This window comes from Argentina silus (assembly GCF_951799395.1).
Source record: "Argentina silus genome assembly, chromosome: 16".
Classification (NCBI taxonomy): domain Eukaryota; kingdom Metazoa; phylum Chordata; class Actinopteri; order Argentiniformes; family Argentinidae; genus Argentina; species Argentina silus.
Window position 1 is genome coordinate 13,486,278 of NC_139670.1, and position 21,795 is coordinate 13,508,072.

Genomic DNA, 21,795 nt, shown 5'->3' on the forward strand with positions numbered 1-21,795 from the left:
AGAAACATAAAGCTAATCCCTCAAGCGCTTGTTCTGAGATACAAAAGTAGCTGGAGTGGGATTTAAAACAACTCTCATTATTTGGAAACAGTCTCCTCTGCACTTTTGTCTCAGAGGCACTGGATTTTGGAGGCACTAGAATAGATATTCAATTCTCTTTACACCACTGGAATTAGTTTCATTGTTGAATCACCACAGATTTAATCTGTGGTGATTGCACAATCAAATTGCACAATCAATCTAATTAGAACATTTAAACAGATGAATGTCAAGGTGTTGTTATCAACCTCTTCCTTCCAGTGAAGGATGTCCCTTCAGGTGCCCAATATGTTCTGGTAACTAATCTGCTTAATTTAATGGTCTCTCCATTGTGTGTCCATGCAGGGCCACCATCCTGCATCGCTGAAGGTACTTGTCGAAGCGGAAGGTGAGCAGCTGCTCCTGGCTCTGGAGAAAAACGAGTAAGTGTCCCTTTAGTTCCTCTGGCTACACGAACTCTGGCTTTGAAAACAGGCGATTTTTGGAGAACAAATCGGTGACATATGTGGTGCCCGGGGCTATGACTGGGGTTGTGGCCGAGGAGTGTGACTGTGACATAAAACAGCGATGGAGAGAAACTCTCCCTCACACCACCAAGGCTCTCTACGCCTGCCTCTCTACGCCTGCTTCTCTACGCCTGCCTCACTACGCCTGCCTTTGTGTTTTTGGTCTTCTGAAACAAAGACTTCAATAAGAGACAGGAGATACATAGCCAAGAAGGTGATGAAAACAGAAATCTTTCCTCCCAATGCTCACTCTCGCTCTCTCTCCTATTTGATCTACCTCCACATCATTGGGAAAGGAGACCCACTTGCTGCCAGTTTATGGATAAAACACTGAACACTTTGCACTGTATAGACATTTTATACTGTACTGTCAGTCAAGAAGACTTGTCTTCAGGATAGGCATAGTACGGGGGTGAGGAGAGGCTCTTGGTGTTGTATGAATGAGTCTGTGAAATGATGACACAAGAGCTCTGTGTAGCTGGACAGGCTTTTAGACAGCCACTCGACTGTGGGTGAAGAGAATGGGATGTGATTGATGGGACAATATGTTTTCCATCGTGCCCTGCTGCCATGCATAAGCAGTCACGAACAAGTAGAGCTGTCTGTGTGTGCGAGAGAGAGAGAGAGAGAGAGAGAGAGAGAGAGAGAGAGAGAGAGAGAGAGAGAGAGAGAGAGAGAGAGAGAGAGAGAATGAGCGATAGAAGGAGAGGATTCCTGTGCTGGAGCTAGATAGATAGATAGATAGATAGATAGATAGATAGATAGATAGATAGATAGATAGATAGATAGATAGATAGATAGATAGGTAGGTACTTTATTGATCCCTGAGGGGAAATTAAAGCGTTACAGCAGCTCACATCACAAACAACAACAACAAAATAAAGTGACAATAGATGAATAGAACAAAATAAAATAGACATCTGAACATTATATACAGTAAGAACAGTCCAGTATGATTTAACATCCCCCAGCCTGACTCTGATCACCCCGATCGAGCCAGTCGGAGGAGGAGTTGTACAGTCTGATTGCGGCAGGCAGAAAAGATCTCCTATAGCGCTCCTTAAGTGCAATGTGGTTGTAGTAGTCTGTTGCTAAAGGAGTCTGTTGCTAGTCTGTAGCTAGCCTTAAACCCAAGTTGATTTCAGACACAATAGCATCTGTAGAATCCACTTTCAGTCCATGGGACAAATAAACCTTTTCTACCTGCAACAGCATTTTTAAAGGCAGCGTTCATTGTCTTGCTGTGAAAAGTTGGCAGAAAAATCTCCTCCTTTTTAGTTGTTTCTGTTGTTTCATTACTCTCAGAGATAAGGTTTGGTTGATCTGTCCATGTTTTCATCATACTGTACAAATTGAATTCCCAAAGTACAGAAGAGACTGTTATTACTCTAGTAACAACAGTGTATTAACACAGCCTGTGTAATAACACAAACTGCTATTCAATAACAAAGCAATTGCTAATGTACTCTGTAATAGCATGGTACAACATTGCTACTAAAGTAGATTTACTATACTACACAGGTATAGGGGCAAATTAATGTAAAGTGTGTCAGAAAAATGTAGTTTTTAGTTTTGGACCTGTTGTTTTATTTTATTCCTTCCCAGAGATTCGGTGAGAGCTTTGGCAGTGTTTTCATCATACTGTAAGAATTGCTTTTCCAAAGTACAGTGGTGTTAACATTTTGAGCAGGTGGTGATTTTGTTCTTCACACTAGGAGCCTCACAGAGGCTGGCATTCATATTGCCAAAGTCTTAAAGGCCTCATTTACAATCTGGAATCTTCTCTTTCCCTGTGATCAGCTGTAGTGGAAAGTCGTAGGATACCCATTTCCCATGCACCACCCACATGCCCTCATCCAAGATGAGGTTAGATCTGTCATAACTGTCCCTTACCATGACACATACAATATGCAGTGCGCTGATTTGAAACACACAGTCAAGAGGAAAAAATAGAGAGCTATGGAGAGGGTCAGTCTGTGATGTGTAACAAGCATTGATGACGTGAAGGCTTTGATGGTCAATCCTCTAAGCTTTTCCAAAGCTCAGTCTGACAGAATAGTCTTGCTCTTAGCGAGTGACTTAGTGAGACTTGAGACCGAAGCCTAATTACTGGCAGCACTGCTGTGTGAAGTTGAGGCCATGGAGTGCTGTTCTTTGCCTCTGGTGTCTTACAATGTTGACTAGTTTGTCATTCTAGGTTGATGATTTCCCCTGAATCAGCTCATGTTTTGGACTGGAGCAAATACAATGGGGACATCTTACATTATAGCATAAGGTCAGGACAAAATAATAACTCTTAGTGTTCTAAGAGTCTAACAGGTCAGACAATATTGAGTGAATGAGTGTTTTTGTGTGTGTAGACCATGGTTGCCAGAGCCAAACCTGAGTGTACTGCACTGTATTTAGCTAGTGCTGACATGAAGTGAGGGGTTCCTGTCTGAGGTTCTTGGCGGACCGGCCCCATGGGCCTGATGAACACCAGTTGTTCAAACAGGACCAAACACTGGAGAGAGAGAAAGAAAAAAAAAAGATTGTGAAGTCAAATGACCACATGAAAAAATGGAAACCACAGATTTATTTCCTCTTTTTTTGGTTGCGGCTGAGAACAACATTTCCAGTTAGTTGACATACACATATTGTTTTTCTGTTGATCAAAACAACAGGGGAGATGTGTAACACAGATTGACCTCCAGCTTCGTACTAATGTGAGGTTCTTTCACAGACTGAGATCCATCTGGACTTACTAACAGCGGAACTGTAATCAGTGCTTTGAATCCAACATTAATATTTGAACTCTACATGGCAACTCTTAGTTATTTGTGTTCTTTACTCTACATGAATGGAGACTGTTAAAACAATGAGCTCAAGTGTTATGCTTTCTCAGACCTTACCATAGTATCATGATATTTCAAACCTCAGCATTGTAGTAGAAGTCTTTAGAAGGAAGCATCCCATCCGTCAGGCAGACGCAATACAGGGGGACAGCTGTTAGTCCAACAAATGGGGCCAGAGGCCCCAGTGGCCAGGCTCTTAGGATAGCTCCCCCTGCTCTGAGGCCACGGGACCATACTTTTAAAAGGGCCGGTTTGGCCCCAGTGCCTCCAGGCACATCAGCAGAGTAACGGTCCGTAGCCCCGCTAGAGGAGTTCCCAGCTGGGCAGGCAGCACGCTCCCGGGGTCCCTGGTTCCTGGCTCTGTTTCCCTTTCAAATGGACTCAGGGATCATCGGGAACAGGCGTCTCATTAGGCTGACCGACCGGGCGGAGGCTTCTCTCTGATACCTAGACTGGGGGGGTCCCTCTCCGCTCATCATGTAGCGTAGTCTTGTGCATGGTGTGCTGTGCTGGGCTGGCTGAGGCTATCCATCTTGTGGAGTTGTCAATGGAGGGAGGTAGGGAGCGTCCCACCCATGTGTCTGGACGAAGGCCTGGCGGAGGATGTGCTTCCTGAGAGGCAGCAGCAGTGATGGCCTGGATGTCTTTAACCAGGACCTTTAGCCCCTCTGGGATCTGGAAGAACAACATGATCTGTTCTGGAGAGGATCCAGGTTCAACAGAGACAGTGGTAGTTTTCGCATATTGTGTTTTCTTGACTTTTCCATGTCACTGCTGCTCTACGCAGAATGTGCTGTGATGGGCAGCTTTGTCCTAAATTAAAGGATCCTGATGTCTACCCGGAAAACACAGACGGGGACGGGAGGCAAACACTCCTCAGGTCAGGGAGCCGAACAAACCGCCAGGCCAAAGATGACACACAAATTACTGTCCCTGTCTGAACGAATGAAGTCTGCTTGAGCTCCCTGGCCGAGTTATTGTCCTCTGCAGCTGAGCCACACACAGATTGTTTAATAAAGGAAGTGGAACTCAAACACACTGAAGTGTATCAAATCCTCTCTCTATTCATTAACTGTGAACTAAAACTAAAGGGCTAAGAGGAGAGCGTTTTATCAGAGCTCCAGTGCTTAGCCATCCCCATTCTAGTTAATATCATTGGGTTTCATTTTGGGCTCTGAAAACCTGCCAGACTCTCTCTCTCTTCATCTTGTCATTTCAAGGCTTAAAGTCTGATTCAGGTTATCAACTGGATGAATATAAGTACTGAGAACCTTCTCTTAAAATTCTTATTAAAGCCCGGGTTGCCATGGTAACCTCCTCTCGTGCCCTTGTTGAGACAGAGAGAGAGAGAGAGAGAGAGAGAGAGAGAGAGAGAGAGAGAGAGAGAGACAGAGAGAGAGAGAGAGAGAGAGAGAGAGAGAGAGAAATATATGAGGAGGAGGAGGAGGAGGAGGAGGAAGAAATAATGGAATGGTCTATGAGTGTTGTCTATACAGTATTCCAGGGTATTGGTGCCTGTGATGTGTTCCTTCTGCCATGCTGTTATTGTAACTGGAGGGATGACATCTCATTACCAGCAGACTCCCACAGATACTGACGGAGGCTACGGTGCTATCTGTCAACAAAGAGATGCGGGACCAAGACAAGCAAGACATTTCCTCATGGCCCAGCACTCTATCAGCCTGCCCAGTGACCTGTTAACCAAGGGACACACAGAGAGGAGGGGCAGGAAATAGAGAGTGAGTTTGGGTTTGGTATAAAGGGACTTGTCAGTCACACAAACAGGCGGGCAGGTGGGCAGGCGGGCAGGCGGGCAGGCGGGCAGGTGGGCAGGTGGGCAGGTGGGCCTCACAAACACAAAGACACAGTAGAGACTGGGACTGTTGAGAAGACAAAACTGCCCACTCAGTTAGTGTACGCAGAGCTTGTTACGGAGGAGGAGATGCAGAGAGCCCAAATCAAGCCTTTAGTCCTCCCCCCTGGTTTCCTCAGCCCGGAGGGGCGTGGCATGCTCTATCATTAGTTGCAAAGAGGGCCCTGGAAACTGGGGCTCATCTCTATACAGAAACTCATGCCTTTTTTAACAAGCTGCTTCAAACTGATTTTTTGGAAGGAGCTCCTCTCTCTCTCTCTCTCTCTTTTGAATTACCTTCTCAGACACTCCAATTATTTCCCAGCTTAGAGCAGTAATTAATAAGCCTGCCTCGCTGCCTCAACATTCCTAATTAATTAGAGGGACCCAATAACACTGGAAAGCCCTTGGAAAGAGTCGGAGGCCGGAGAGAGAGCATCCAGGATGTCATCCAAAGTCCAGGGAGAGTGTGTGTAGCATTGCCCAGATGGCCCTCAGCCAGCCCAGCCAATCACTGACACTCATCTCAAAGCCAACTCATCTCAAAGCCACTGATCTATACACCAATATATATATGTATATTTATATAGATCATTGGTAAAGCCCGGAACAACCTCCTCCCTTTCCACCTCACCCCCCTCTCCCTGCCCACCCCCACATCATCCCCTTCCCTACCACCACCCCCCTAAACGCCCCCCCCCCATCCCAGTTCCTCTGGCCTCCAGGTTGGAGGGCTGCTCCTCTCCTTTTCCAGATGGGCCGCTGGGAACCCCAGGGTCCAGCTGTTAGAGTAATTTCTCTTCCTCTCTCTCCCTCTCCACCACACACCGGTTACACAGCCAACTGGGTCCGAGGCAGTCAGCCGCTCTATTCTTCTCTGCTCTTGCTGCTGAACGCTGCCGCTGTTGCTGGGAGGCAGTGTGTCGGTGGGGGATCTATCCGCCAGTGGACACCATCAGTAATAGGCTCAGAGGTTCCTGCAGAGATGGACACTCTCTCCTCTGGGTGATAAGAGTTGTATGGTGCTGAGACAGCTCACAGCTGGCTGGTAGTACAGGATCTGTCGGCCTCCCAGGGTTCAGGCTCTCATGGCCACCGCTGTGAGAGTGATGATGGTGATTTATGTGACTCATGTTCAGACAGACAGACAGACAGACAGACAGACAGACAGACAGACAGACAGTCAGTCAGTCCGGGGTTTCAAAACAATCAAGAGTTTTTTTTTTTCTAGTGTTATGATGAATTTGGTGTGCATCATCAGCCACTGTTTGTTTTGGAACACATCTGTGAGGAAATGAACGGCTCAAAAAAATCCTTTCAGAAATTCAAGGCTGCCATTTTAAAAAAGATTTGTTTGTCTGTCTTTGCGGGAACTATTGGTGTTACATGGCAGAAGTGGAGCTGGTATTGTACTGTATAGAGGGAAAGCATGTGTTTTTCCTTAGCAGTCCCTAGACCTTCCTGGAACTTACTGTAGAAGTTAATGAAGCATAATGTTCAGCTTTATCTGCAAGAACAGTTATCAAAAGAATGCAAAGCATATTCCAAAGGGTGACTGAGTGTGTGCATTTTATTTTCCTCCTTGTTCTGCCTTGTGAATACGTTGATAGAAATTATTCCGCTTGAATATGAGCATGACCTCAATTTAAGCGATGCATTTATCTCTCGCTCTGATTTCCCAACCATTGATTATTCTTATCAGTAATATATTCACAATAGGGTTGGAGGTCATAACTGTCTGAATAAAATAATTGACCATGGATCAGATTTATGTCCCACATTTCATACTTATACTGGAATAAATACGCTTTTCCTTCAACATCTTTGCTTTGCTGTTTGAGAGAGTTCCATTTGGTTCACAGTTGGACTGTCTGAGTGTGCGAGTGTGTTAGCGTCTCTGTGATAACCTGAGGCTAGAAGTTTGGGCATGAATGTAAGATGTTCTTTTTTTCTGACCACCAATCCTGCATCACCCCAGGATACATCCAGCTCTCCCCCCCCCGCCTCACCCAAACAGCCAAAAAATCCAGTCAGAGCCCATTTTCAAAGACCATTTACAGCCAGGGGAGATAGACTACGGGAGCCAAGCACATCTGCTCCAAGCACAGCTAGACTCCATTCATGGGACTGTTGACCATAGAGACATTGCTTCAGACTGAAAGGTCGTGGTTTACTTCAGCCAGCCAGACAGTGAGAGAGATAGGCTTTAGCTGAGTGTGAGTTAATGTAGCCTTCAGCAAGGGGGAATGTTCCATCTAGTTGTTCTCCATCCTGTTCTCGCTGTTCTCACAGCCCTACATCCACTGACCTCAGTATGACCAGCCCTCCGCGTGCGTAGGGTCATTGACCGAACCAGGAAGTGGCGTTTGTTTAATCAGACAGACAGACACGAGTGAATTAGGAGCAGCGGACGAGACCCATCTTTTTTAGCTGATGTGTGAGATTTCGTCTGTGTCCTATCCCATTGCAGACAGACAGCCTTGTGAAAAATGATCGCTGGAGAGAATGCAAAAACAGACGTTGACCAGCACAGCAGAAATCACAGCAGGGAATTTCCCCACTTCCCAGAGATAGCGTCTCTGTTGAGGATATTGAACCGCTGCCATGGTGATTATATATCAGTGGATGCTAAGTGCTATTCCTTTTGTTTTCTTATTAACGACTTGATTTAAGAGTTTGCATCAACGCAGTGAGATGGAGCTGAGCCTCAAGGCACAACAGGGATGGGAATTCTGTGTAGGCGTTGGACTTCCAGCGCATCTTTCCTCACTAAATTTAGTTTGCCTTGAAGGTGATAAAGTGAAATGGTGCAGAGAAGGTAAGGGACCCAAAGCCTAGTCTCCCCCCCCCCCAGTCTCCCCCAGTCTCCCCCCAGTCTCCACCTCAGTCTCCCAACCATGCAGAAAGCAGATGCTTTGGCCTCATCACAACCATGGTTGAGGTTATGAGGCTGAGCTCTGAGCTTAGGCCTCTGAGTCTGGGAGTGGGGAGTCTAATGGGAGAACTGTGTACATGGTGCTGAGAGATGGGTTGAGCCGCTGGATATGGGGAGGAAGGATGTGTGATGATGACTAGGCTGAGGGAGAGGAGGAGAGCAGAGGGTGTTGGGGTTACTGTAGTGTCAGAGAAAAGAGGGATGGGGGTTGGTGCCACTGGAGTATAGTTGTTGTTCCTCCCAAGCATTCTCCCTCTTCTCTCTCTCTCTCTCTCTCTTCTCTCTCTCTCTCTCTCTCTCTCTGTCTGTCTGTTCTCTACAGAATCCGACCCCTGTTCACACATCCCATTCACAGTCAGGGTAGGGTAGGGCATGGTACAGTACGGTCTACCCTGGGCCTCTCTCCTCCCTCCTCAATCCTCACTCTCACCTAATCCCTCCAGTGAAGGGGGGACAGGAGTCATAGAAGTGCAGCGCAGGCGTCTGTCAGAGGAGCAATGAGCCAACAACAACACAATCTGCCAGGGTTTGATGAAGAGGCTGTGGAATGCTGGGGGGTGCTGGGACTCCAGGGGTGGAGGGGCGGGGAGGGAGGGGCGCGGGTGGAGGGGGGGGGGCAGAGGACTGGAAAATGACAAAGCTCCTCACAGTCATCACAAGGTTTCTGAGCAGGGGTGAGAGCCAGGTTGCAAATTCACTGAGGATTGAGCAGGAAACTTGACTCTGCACTGTGTGTGTGTGTGTGTGTGTGTGTGTGTGTGTGTGTGTGTGTGTGTGTGTGTGATGTGAGAGCTGAGAAAGATGTGTTCTGCGGCCTGAAAAACAAAAAGGCAAACATTGACTCACCATAACTAGCCCCCAGTCACCTCGCGATGGATGTTTTTTTTCCTCAAGAGCGGCTCCAAAATGGTCGTAAAATAACGAATGGATGCGTGTTGACCGTGTTCACCTTATTCCCTCTCCAGTGATGTCTCAATGATGACACAAAATGGATGTCTACTCTCCGCCTTTCCCCCATCTGCAGCCTGTGATGTACGATGCAGTGTTTACAAACAATCACTTATGGAAGGACAATAATGTCCTATTCCGTGTGGAATGCATCAGCGCCACAGCAGCCTAGAGAGAGGAGTGCCACTCTCTCCAGTGTCTAATGAGGCAGGCATGATCGATGAGGTTGTAGTATCTTATTGGGAAATCAATCACACTTGGAGAGAGAGAAAGACTGTGTTGAACTACTGTAATGTCTCCAGGCAGTCAGAGGAGAGACTACAAACTGTACTTCATCACGGGTTGATTTCTCATTAAATCATTACATCCCTGTGTTGTTTTAGTGCTCTCTCCTTCTCTCTCTCTCTCTCTCTGTCTCTCGCGTGCTCTCTCTCTCTCTCTCTCTCTCTCTCTCTCTCTCTCTCTCTCTCTCGCATGCTCTCTCTCTCTCCACCCTCTCACTCTCTCCACCCTCTCTCTCTCCTAGCCCTACCTCCCCTTCTCTCTGCTCTGGCTCTGTATTCCCTGCACACACACACATGCCAATCATTTCCTGGTGGAACACTAGAGCCAGAGACAAGGTCAGAGTTCACCACCAGAACCCACGCATGTCTCTGGATTCGACTTGTTTTGATTTTCTTCAACAAAAAGAAGGAAAATGTCCCTACAAATATGAAGGGAAGAACATTTTTAAGAGCGGGGAGGAAAATTTGTATTCTGTTCTTAATTGTTTGATTTCCCTCAAGGCGCACAGTGCAGAGGAGTAGAGCAAAACAAAAAAAGAGAGAGAGAGGCAGGGCACATTGGCAGACAGGTTCAATTAATTTAAAGGCTGCTTGCTATGCATGCGTTTATTGCGTTTAAAAGAATAATAGGCTTGATTGTTTGAAGTTTCCCAAGTCACTCATTAGTTCCAGTGCGAGGTTGCAATGAATATAGATGCACGAGCATTGGGCTCTGGGCCAATTTGTATGAATTCAAGGCATTTGAATTAATGGAAAAAACCTCAAAGGTTTGTATTAGCATGACCCCTACTGAAAATTGCTGCAGATGCCCCCCTCCCCTTCCCTAACCTAGATTAAAAGTGGGCCAGAAAGTGTGTGGAAAAGGGAAACAGACACAAACACATTAAGCCATAGTTCATTGTTCATGACTGCAGGTGGATCCCGTCCCATAAAATGAAAGCTCACTTTTTCCACCTTGACTGTAGCCTTAGAGTCTAGACCTCATCCAGTGGGATGTAAAAATGATATCTATGTTTCCAGACACACAAACAACGACCCTGACAATGCTTTGGGGGCATGTTTGTATAACCCTGGACACAAAATGCATGACTATCAAAAGACCAGATATAATAGTTTTCATCTCCAACAGACATTCAACCGTGTTGTCATGCACCTGCATCACACACAGTACTGCACTGTAGGTTGGGGATATAGGATTGGATATCGGACTGGGAGTCAAACTGATTGGAGCAGGATGTGTTTCATCTATCATCCATTGCCCTCCTTCCAGATGTGGGACAGACAGACACTGTACAGGACCAAGAGCTCATATGGAACTGGGCCTGGGGGGAAATCACTAGGCAGGGTAACACACACTCACAGCCAGAGAGGAGAAGAAGCCCCTCAGCACATGGAGGAGAAGAAAGAGGAAGCTCCCCTCTCGTAAATGAGAGCCAGAGAGAGGATTGGAGAGAATGAGCGTTCTATACTGGTTTGGCTGTCTGCGTAATTACTCTCAGATAACAATGTGAAACACTGGCTCTCATTGGCCCATGCAATGAATAGACAAACTTGGACTCACAGTAAAGACTTTTCTTTTCCTTTTTTACACTTTTGATTCCGTACAGTATATTATGATCAATCACACACAACTTAACTGCATTATGAGTCTTTGTAACCGTTTTAATTGCTAGCATCTGGATGCTTAAGCTCCAAAGCGCTGTGGATTGTATGAAGTATTTTGATTATCCAGAGTTCATAGTGTGAAAGAAATTGTATTTGATTTGGTGTGATTGGTAATACTTTCCATGACCCATGGGGAGGAGTGACATCATCAGCAATAAAGAGTGGGCGCTATTGCTCGTTTGTTGGAAATGAGAGAGGTTTACCTCGTTGTGAGCTGTGAGTACTGTGTGTGTGTGTGTGTGTGTGTGTGTGTGTGTGTGTGTGTGTGTGTGTGTGTGTGTGTGTGTGTGTGCGTGTGCATGTGCATGCGCGTGTGCATGTGCATGCGCGTGTGCATGCGCATGTGTGAATGCATGCATTTGTGTGGCTGATCAGCTTTTGATTTGCAGAGAGGTCTATGTCACAGACACTGTCCCATGTACAATGTGTGCTTGTAAATCATTGAAGTGATGTCATACAGTAAACAAGAGCTTGAGCGGCAGATGTGGATTGATCATTACTGTCAAATGTCATTACATGTGTATGCTGACAAAGCACAATGTCCTCGGAGGTCAACACAAAAAGAATAGAGTTAGTAGTAGTAGTAGTAGTAAACATAGCTTCTTCACAATGTAGCCAGAAGAGAGACAATCTGTAGTCCTTTGGTTAAAGGAAGTTTAAAAAACAACATTGACTGTAGCTGTGCTTAGTTTTACTGTAGATGAGTGTGGTCCAACAGTCTAAGAGACTATTTTTCCGAGACTGTCTTTGTTGAGATGGCTCTCCAACTCAAACAGCTGAGCAGACATTATCCAAACGGAACTGGATGTTAAAAGAATGCTGTCGAGGTTTCCATCGTCTTCTGTCTCTCTCTCTCTCTCTCTGTCTCTCTGTCTCTCTCTCTCTCTCTCTCTCTCTCTCTCTCTCTCATTGTTCAGGTTTTCAGCAGACTTGTCACAGTGAAATGAACGGGACAGCACATGCCTTACTCAGCATCAGGCTCTGCTTCAGGGCACACTCTCCATTGAATTGTCCCCCTGTTGTGGTGACGTGTAACACATGTGCTGATGACTTAAGTATTTATAGACACAGAACTGATTGTGTTGAATGGCAGCTGGAGGACACAGGCCAGGGCTGGTGGGCTGGCTGTCTTAAAGGTCTTTTGAGGACATCTCTAGATTCATGCAGATTCAGGTCTGGAATGGAGATCAGAGACTGCCACACACTCACCGCACTCACCCTCTGCACTTCCCCAGTCATTCTGCGTCATCGACACACTTCATTAGAGATCAGAGAATCACATTTTTATTCACTAATTCCAATTAGGCGGGCCATTGTTGAGGAGGTATCCATCATCTAGCCCCTGTAATTGGTATCATGTGGAGTCATCCATCACAAACACATTACATAAAGATGACACTTTATTGATTTTTCCAGGCATGCCAGGGGCTTAGCAACATCAATCTCCAGGTGACAGTCGCTGCAGTGGTAATTGCGTTGTGCCTTTGTTGCTAATTGCTGTTCTGTTCTGACCACCTCACTGACCAATTAGCCGAATGGGGCAGCAAGTACCACTAGGCTTACGATAAAATCATAATGAGTCTTTCAGTCTTGAGCTAAAAAACTGTTGACAAATCAGACGTGACCTGATTTTTCAGTATAAAACAAATATGAGAGGCCCTCATTTTACCCTTAACAAGATGGGCATGGTTTCAACGCAGCTGACATGCAAGGTCACCCAGCCAAAAACGATGGAGGAGCCGAAAGAAAAAAACAGAATAACTGGAGCAGTTTTTTCTCCACCTCCGCTGTTTTCTCCTCCTTGGCTGTTCTGTGCTTGTCTTTTTTTTTTTTTTCAAACGCTCAAGAGAATGTCAGCTCAGGAGCTCGGGCGCCTCCAACTCCAGGCTGGATGTTAGCTCACTATTTTGGACGCGGCAGCTTATGTAAATAAAGTCAGAGATCCATCATCCTCCATCCTCCGTAACTTGTTTGTTCTTTTTTTTCTCTCTTCCCCTCTCCTCGTCTCGTTGACTGGCACGTCTGCTCTGTTCATGACACGCTCAGTGAAGGATGGGGGAGTTGAGCTCGGCTCAGCTCAGCTCAGGCAAAAGAAGGGGAATTCTGCTGCCTGTGCTGCTCAGGCCAGGAGCTAGTCACTGATGTCATAGAGGGATTAAAGCCATGAAGACTTTTCCTCCTCCTGGAAAAATGTCTGTAACGTGGTGGGGGATGGAGGTGCGGTTGGGTAATGTTGGTTTGTAAATATCCTACTTTTCCCGTACTCTGTTAGTCTTGCTATTTCTCCACATGAAAGCAAAATACACTCTTACCGGGACATTGCCTCAGCAGCCTCTCCAATTATATCACAATGCACTAATTGGTGTCCCCAATTACATTTTGGAATAGTCCATTACTTCTGTAGGTTCATCTTCTCAAAATGAATGCCGAATTACAGTGAAAGACTTCAAAGTACTACGGGGTGCTCAGTCTCTGGAGACGAAATGAGTAGGTACTCATTCATCATACTTAACCGAGGGATTTGACCAGAATTCCCTGATTACATTGTTGTCTGGGTTTAATGAGACAGATCGGGTGCTGTGACTAGAGAATCAATGACTATTGATTCAACCTGTATTCAAGCTATAGTAATGAAGACTGGTGCCAATGCAGTGGTGGGCGATTGACTGGTCATCATTAAAGGCTGTTATAGTCCAGGGGGTGTATTTGTACATTACAGTTTTTCTCAATTGCTTGAGCACATTTGTCCAAACAGAATTCACTTTTTCAAAACAATTCACATGTTGGCCAAAAAACATACGACTTGTTCACTAATGAAAAGTTATTTCAATCAATCGTTACACAATGGCCCAATAAAAATAACTATAAACTATAACTACAACTATCACTATACCCCTACATGTTTAACCCTCTTTTATATGTCTGGGCCCTTTGTTGATACTATAATTATAGTATGTACCATAAAAAGCAAGCATATTATCACAGCATGGGCTGTATTCTTTTTCCCCAAAAATATTTTACCAAAGATGACCAGTGCAGAAAGAATGTCACCCAAGAGCATGAATATCCAGAAACAAAAGGCTTTATTTTAGGTTTTTCCATTTTGTCCTCAATGATGCTGCATATACAGAGAATAAAAATAAAATACAGCAAGCTAACAAATCACTGCAAAAACAAAGCAACGTCAAAAAAGGTAACACAAATACAGTATACACCACATTCAGTCCATTCGTTCTTGTCTTGTGCATGAATAAGGACTCATTGCTGATTGAACAATTGTGTAAAGACGTTTTGCACACGTGCAGAAGAGGTTCAGATTCAAGGGAGTAATTTGTATCAGCTGTGACCAAATGATTTCATTTAGTTTGACGTGATTTACTCAACTGAGTTTTACTACATTGTGATTTACTCAACTGAGTTTTGCGTCTTTTGTAGAGAGTTGTGTTTACTGTTTTGCAAACATGTGCTTAGCATTTGCATTGTGTGTGAAAGCAATGAGAAATTACTTACTGTAAAAATGTTTTATTGTTGTGCTCATTAGATCAAGTGGACTCCAGTTTCATTAAAAGTGTCTTAGCAATCGAGAAAAACTGTAAGTCACCTCACATTGCAGAAAGAGGAGATTGGCTTTTGTCCTATGGGCCCTTCTGGCCGTTCTCATGTGTTCCAAGACTTACTTACTTGCTTATTTATTTATTTACACTGAAAAGACTTATCTCTGAGACAGACCTATTAACACAGCTATCCCCTTCTGTCCTGCTCACATGTTGTGAAAACAGCAGACAACAGCATTCTCACCCGAAAGATCAGACGCTTACAATTTGAAGACCTTTTTTGAGAGAGAAAGGTTAGCAACAGGTAATGATCAAAAATTGGCCTATTACAGAGCCCCTACCAAGGTAATGTCAGACATTCAAGTCTCTGTCTTTTCCTGACCTTTCCTTTGTATGACACCATCGCTTCTTCTACCTTATTACATGATGTGAAATGCCCTTTTCATCCATCTTTCAAAACCACCCCTACAGAGCTTGTTGCTGTAGCACCACTGTGCAATTTCCCCTCAGTTTTGACCAAGTGTTTTAAGAAGATGGGATCCCACCTCACCCAACTGCTGTGGGATATGGATTTGGTTTCTGGCTAAACACTCACTATGGCCTCGAGCAGCAGAATCAATCAGACGTCACTGATCAAAAGTAAAGAAGGTCTTGGAAATCCCCACTCTCCGGGTGGTTGTACTGCAGTATTACTGTATATCTCACTCTCTCAGCTGGGCCCTGATTATGAAGCAATAGTGCTTGGTTATAATTGTATAGAGAGTAGTTATGGTCCCAAGTTAAGTCTTTATCCAGGGAAAATGCAGCCTTGTACATGCTATGGTCTTATAGTCATGATTCTGAAATCAATAGAAGTGCATAAATATCATATACAAGTGGGTAGTATTGACATGTTAAATGCCTGACGTTCAAGGGCTTTCTCACTGTTCCTGTGCGGTGTGGGCCGATTGATAGGATTTATCTTTGGTGTTGATTGATCAAACACAGAGCTTCATTGATCTTCATGTTGGAACCTAATTGATGTTGCTCTCACAACCCCCATGGCTGTTATCATCATTCTTCGCACACGCAGAACATCAAGAACTACAAACAGACTTTAAGGGGCTAAGGGACCGCAGGTAAAATAGAAGGAATGATAGATGTTTACAGTTGCGTAAAGCTGAGAGAGATCGAAGGGTGTTGATGTGTTCTGTCTTACTGATGTTGATGTGCTCTCTGTCTCGCTTGTTAAAACATCCATCTCTCTTTTATAAAACACTGCTGAAATGATGTCTTATGGTATCGATTATGGAGATGTTATCCATTTAGATAGGGCTTTCCATAAATCCTGTTGTAATTGCCATACGCACACAGTCACAGACTAGCATTTGGCACTATCGAACGACGTGGATCATCTTCAATTTAAACCAATTTTGTCTGGGCCTGTTTTATCACTCACCAAATCATTTCCAGAGGAGACAATCTCATAATTCAGTGGAGAAAATAGAGTTGGCCTTTTACCGCTGACATTCAGGAACATTTCAAAGTGACTCTTCTTTGTCCGGCCTTTGTGCATTTTCGATGACATTTTCACCCAGTTCCATGCTTTGGTTTATTAACTATTTTTTCCTCAGAGACGGTTTGACATGCTGCTCACCTTACACGACCCTAACTAACATAATCGCAAACATTGTACCATGCGGTTGAAGACGTTTAGGAAGCACAGCCAACATCGTAGGCCCTACATCAGGGGAGGTTGGTGGAGGTAGAAATCAGAGGACGGGCTCATTGTAATGTTTGTAATGTTTGAATGAGGAATGATATGATACCATTCCCTCATTCTATTCCATGCATTACAATGAGCCCATCCTCCGATTCCAACCTCCACCAGCCCCCCCCCCCCCCCCCCCCCCCCCCCGAGCCCTACATTTCTCTCTCAGTCCTGGATGAGGCCATGTTCCACAAGGTTCCTCAGGCCAGAGATGTCCCTCCTCCTGTATTTGTCATGTTGGAGCCCAGGCTGGTGGCTGGTGGATGACTGCCCAGCCAGGCTGCCTGTCAGTCTGCTGTCTGGAGGGACAGGATCCCCGGCATTAACAGCGCTGATCCGTGTTCTGCTCCGCGTCGTGCCGTGTTGACTCGCCGCTCTCTCTCTCTCTCTCTCTCTCCTCGCCGTGACACGCCGGTAGCCTGTCAGTCAGACGAGAGCCCTGCTGCGGCGGCCCGTCCTGCGGGTAATGCATTTCAAATGGGGTGCGCGACCCCCCTGTGCCTCATTAACTTGGTGCTGATTGATAAACAGTGAGCTGCCACCGCTGTGTGGGGGAGGGCCGCTGCACGAATTAGATACGCCGAGATGTGCTCGTCTGGCGGCTTGTCGCCCGGCAGCTCCGGTCACACCGTTCACGGAGCGTGCTGTGTGGCCTTGCTGGTGGCTCTGTGATGTGTGATGTGTTTGTGGGTGTGTGTGTGTGTGCGTGTGTGTGTGTGTGTGTGTGTGTGTGTGTGTGTGTGTGTGTGTGTGTGTGTGTGTGTGTGTGTGTGTGTGTGTGTGTGTGTGTGTGTGTGCGTGTGCATGTCCCTGTGATTGGGTCTCTGCAGACATGGATACATGCATGGCTCAGTGTGTCAAATTGATTTACAAATCCCTCTCCATAGTTTGAGTGACATGGTTTCCCTCTGTATGTGTTCCCACGTAATCCTGTATGTGTGTTGGCAGTGCAGTGTACAGATATGCAGTTCATATGTCAGGAGAGCTGATATTCTGTTTGTGAGAATGTTTCAGTTGTAAACATATTCACATAGACCAGATGCCTGTTCGTATTATAATCCAACGAGTGAGTTAGGCGTACTGTAGGACACACCAAGGCTAAGCTCATGTTAACAAGCAGTGGGCAGATGTTGTGGTTCTGCCTGTCCGAGTCGGAGAGCGTGGGTCTAATCAAGACGTTTGCTCTTCAGAATGAGGAATGATTTGATGGGACATGCTGCTCTGTGGCTTGGCTTTGATCCGCTGATTGTTTCCATCTCTTTGGGCTGTTTAATGGGTTATGACAACAGAGGCCAGGACACATCAGGTCCAGGACTAAACACAACGGCCACCATACGCCGAAGCTTAGCTCACACACCCAGGGTCCTCAGCAGTGAGGTCAGTAAGACAATCCAGCCGCCTGTTATGGGTGTTCCTCTGATGTTGATTATTATCACCAGACAGCCATCTGCTGGTGTCCTGCAGTCACGCGTATGTACACACACATGCACACACACACACAAGCATGCATGTACATACACACACACACACACACACGCGCACACACACACACGCGCACACACACACACACACACACACACACACACACACATCTTTCTCTCTCTCTCTCTCTCTCTCTCTCTCTCCCCCCCTCTTTCTCTCTCTCCCCTCTCTGTCGCACACATGTTGTAATAATCAACTCATCAGGGATCCCATTGTGTGTCTGAGCTCATACCATTCCAGGATCTACCCCTGCTGTTGGTCCCCGCCCACCCGTCCTCTGTTCCCCTGCCTGGCTGTGCCTGGCTCTGCCAAGGCCTTTTTGCGTGGGAGAGGAGTGTCCCGGCTAACCTTGGTGGGCGGACTGAAGGACAGCCAGGAAGAGCCCCTGACTCTCTTTCTGCACCCCTCACCACCCATAAAGACAGAGTGGGGGTGGAGAGAGAAAGAGGGGTGGGGGGAGGGAGAGAGAGAGAGAGAAAGAGAAAGAGAGTGGGGAGAGAGAGAGAGAGAGAGAGAGAGAGAGAGAGAGAGAGAGAGAGAGAGAGAGAGGGGAAAAGGTGTAGCCTGACTCCCCTCTCTCTAAATGAAAATTAGTACACCAATTGTGTTTGCCTGCGACAGGTACAGTATATAATGCTGTGCTCTGCTCTTCTCATTTATCAGGCTTTGTAGGTGTAAATGAGCACTAGCTTGGTAACTTAGCCTCACATAATTCCTTTATTGTGTTATAGAATGATTGGTTCCCATTTATTATCTCGCACACTGATTTCTTCCCCAAACTAAATATAATGGACTTCCCAGTTCCCCCTCATTGTTTACAAACCCAGTTAATTATGCAGTTTTTGCCCATTTGCTTTGCGTCTTTTCTTTACAAAACTTAATCACACTGAAAAAGTATCTCACCTTGTAAGTACAGTAACTCATATGGATCGGTATCGAATGTTTTCTCCGCGGTGTGTGTGTGTATGCCGTGCGTTAGCAGCTTAACAGGCAATACCAACGTAACAGCTGCAGGTCCAATCCGTTTTTCTCTACGAGAGAACCACTGCTGTGCATCAATTACAGCTGTTCAATACCATTGAGACTCTCCTGAAGGCGTGGTTGGCGGTTCAATCCAGCCACGCTCCTTTGATCACACTATTTATCTCTCATGGCCGAGCAGGTCTGGCACTGGTGGAAAAGTATAGCTAAAGCTGCTATGATGGACGATTGGAATCTTCTAGGCGTGAGGGTCACCTCTAAATGGCTGCTCTTTCTCTGTTTCTGAACAGGGGCCTGTTTGCAAGTCACTACACAGAAACACATTACCTGGAAGACGGCAGAGCGGTCACCGGCTCCCACAACTTCACGGTACGGTATAACTGTATTGGTGTATAACTATTGGAGTATATAACTGTATTGGTGTGTGACTATATAACTGTATTGGAGTATATAACTGTATCGGGTGTCTAATCACTACAATATGACTAACGATAGGTCAAATAGTCATGACACTGTCTTCGAATTGTATGTTGTATTTGATTCCAATCAGGTCACTGCTGTGACTCAGAGACCCCTTGCTGAACCCATGCACTTGTCAAGGTCTGACATGTTGTTCTTCCCTATTTGAAACAATGAGGGATAAAGGAAGCGACATGTTGATGTTCTAGTCATACCCCTGACGAGACCTTGTAGAAACACGGAGCTCCGTGTTTAAAGATAGATCCGTGGGTTGGTGAAAGTGGACCTCTTCCATGGCTCTTTGTGCCGACAGATTCATATTTGATGAAAAATAGACACAAGGAGGTCACACAACAAAAGCGGAGACCTTCAGAAGTAGTGCAGTGATTGTATTATAAATGGAGCTGAAAATCGGTCTTGTTACTCGGTCCTCCAGATGAAAGCAAATAAGGAAGCGGTCTGTTTACAATCCTCCCTCTCACTCACCACCACCCCTATCACACACACACACACACACACACACGTGCGCACGCACGCACATGCACACACACGCACACACACACACACACACACACACACACACACACACACACATACACACACACCATTGTCATCACCATCACCTCCCCCACTAAAAACATTATAACGGCGTAAACACATTTCTCTATAACCTCTGATTTCTATCAGTACTGTGTGTCAGTGTGTTCATCCCTCTCCATTGTTAATATGTACTCATGCCTCCCATTGTGAAGCCAAACAAGCAAGCAGGAGGAATGTTGTTTGTTTGGATTTGAACTGATGACCAGCCATATGCTTTGACAATAGATCCTCTTAATCTGCAACACACATCCAGGTGCAACCAACAGACACACACGCACGCATGCACGTCTGACTCCAGGCCTAGGCAGGGAAGAAGTCTATTATGGCACCCACATACAGTGCAGTCTAATACAGTTACCCAGACTATCTACTACGCCTGCTCACCAGATCACTCAGCCGGCTAAGTGCTGCGGGTTTTACAGAGCAGGGAAGGAACAAAACTCTGTGGTTTGTACTGATAGGTCTGGTCTGGTCTGGTCTGGTCTGGTCTGGTCTGGTCTGGTCTGGTCTGGTCTGGTCTAGTCTGGTCTGGTCTGGTCTGGTCTGGTCTGGTCTGGTCTGGGTCAATGACACACTGGGCTGGTGTTTCACAATTAGGTCAAGGAGGGAGTTTGATAGGCAACCTGCTGTTTGGCCTTTGTGTGCCCAGTGGATTGTCTGTGCCCAGACTCTATTCATACACTAACCTCAATGAAATGTGATTTCCATAGTTTCACTCACAGTCCAAAACCAACTTTTTGCAACTTAAGCAATTTTTTTTCCATTATTCCAAGTTACTGTAGCAACAGTATGGACACCCAGTTCAGTATGGAACTATTGACATGTTGTATGGGCAAGTGGTCACACGTTGTGGAAACCCCCCTAAAAAAATCCATACAAATGTAACATACTGTACAGTACTTTATGGCTGATGTTCAACCCACACATTCAAATGAACCGTATTTTCCACACTGACCAGCATCAGGTTGAGCGTGCTGTGGGACTGCTGTTAGACCATCCCTGGCTGGGCTTGGCCAGCTCAGCAGATTCCAACCATTCCACAGCACACAGACAATGAGGGAGTTGTGTTGGACTGGGCCCGAGCTTGGGAGGGAGGGAGGGAGGGAGAGGGGAGCGCTCTCCACGGAGAGTCCAAAGCCCTAACACAGGGCAGGGATGGATGGACGGGTGGACGGACGGTGGACGTGCGGACTGGGCCGTATGGGGTCACCATTAGCTCAGCCTGATTTTCGGGCAGTCCAGCTTAGGTTATTTTCTTAGGACAAAATGGACACCCCCACCCCCATCTTCCCCCCCCTATCACCCTACTCACCCCTGTGCTGCGATGACTGGATCCAGCTCTTCATGGGAGTGCCTGCCTGGGGAGCAGACCCGTCTTCATTACATAAACTGATCCTTTGTTAATTTACTGGCTTGTCTGTAGGGGAGGAGGCTGAGATATTGGCCCTGGGTAGGGATGTGGAGGGTTCAGGCGTGTGTCAGAGACAAGGTATTATAGGGAGTGAGTTAAGCCATGAGTCTGAGCCCTGTCAGTCCTCCCCCTCTCATTTGTCTGTTTTATGGCTCTCTGTGCTGGACTGTACAGTAACTCTTTGAAAGGCATTAGTCCCCTCATACAGTAAGGTGCTTTACACACTACGGGCCTGACACAAACCATACGTATGGTGCAGGCTCACATATGGTTCCTTTCACATGGTCCACTCCGACCAGGCCTGCTCAGTACAACTCAACTCAGCTCAGCTCAGCTCAGTTCCGCTCTGTAGTGTGAATCAGATCCAAGAGTCCTTTAAAAACCTTGTTTGTCTATTCTGTGTTTCTAAGCTGTTTGTTGAGATATGGAGTGATTTGTTTGTAAGAATGCATGTATGGTAATGATGAACAAAAGCATTTTTCCCCACCTTCCCCC

The 21,795-nt window shown here is 46.0% G+C and overlaps 1 protein-coding gene across 1 annotated transcript in view; it reads left to right on the forward strand.

The window, feature by feature from the left end:
- The window catches only part of adam12a (ADAM metallopeptidase domain 12a), a gene marked incomplete at its 5' end in the record, with an annotated part of 67,378 nt that overhangs the window by 10,989 nt on the left and 34,594 nt on the right, over window positions 1-21,795 (forward strand). The window contains 2 exons of the mRNA XM_083688184.1: window positions 385-461; window positions 19,121-19,199. Coding sequence (XP_083544310.1) covers window positions 385-461; window positions 19,121-19,199 — 156 coding nt within the window. The remainder of the gene's footprint in view (window positions 1-384; window positions 462-19,120; window positions 19,200-21,795) is intronic.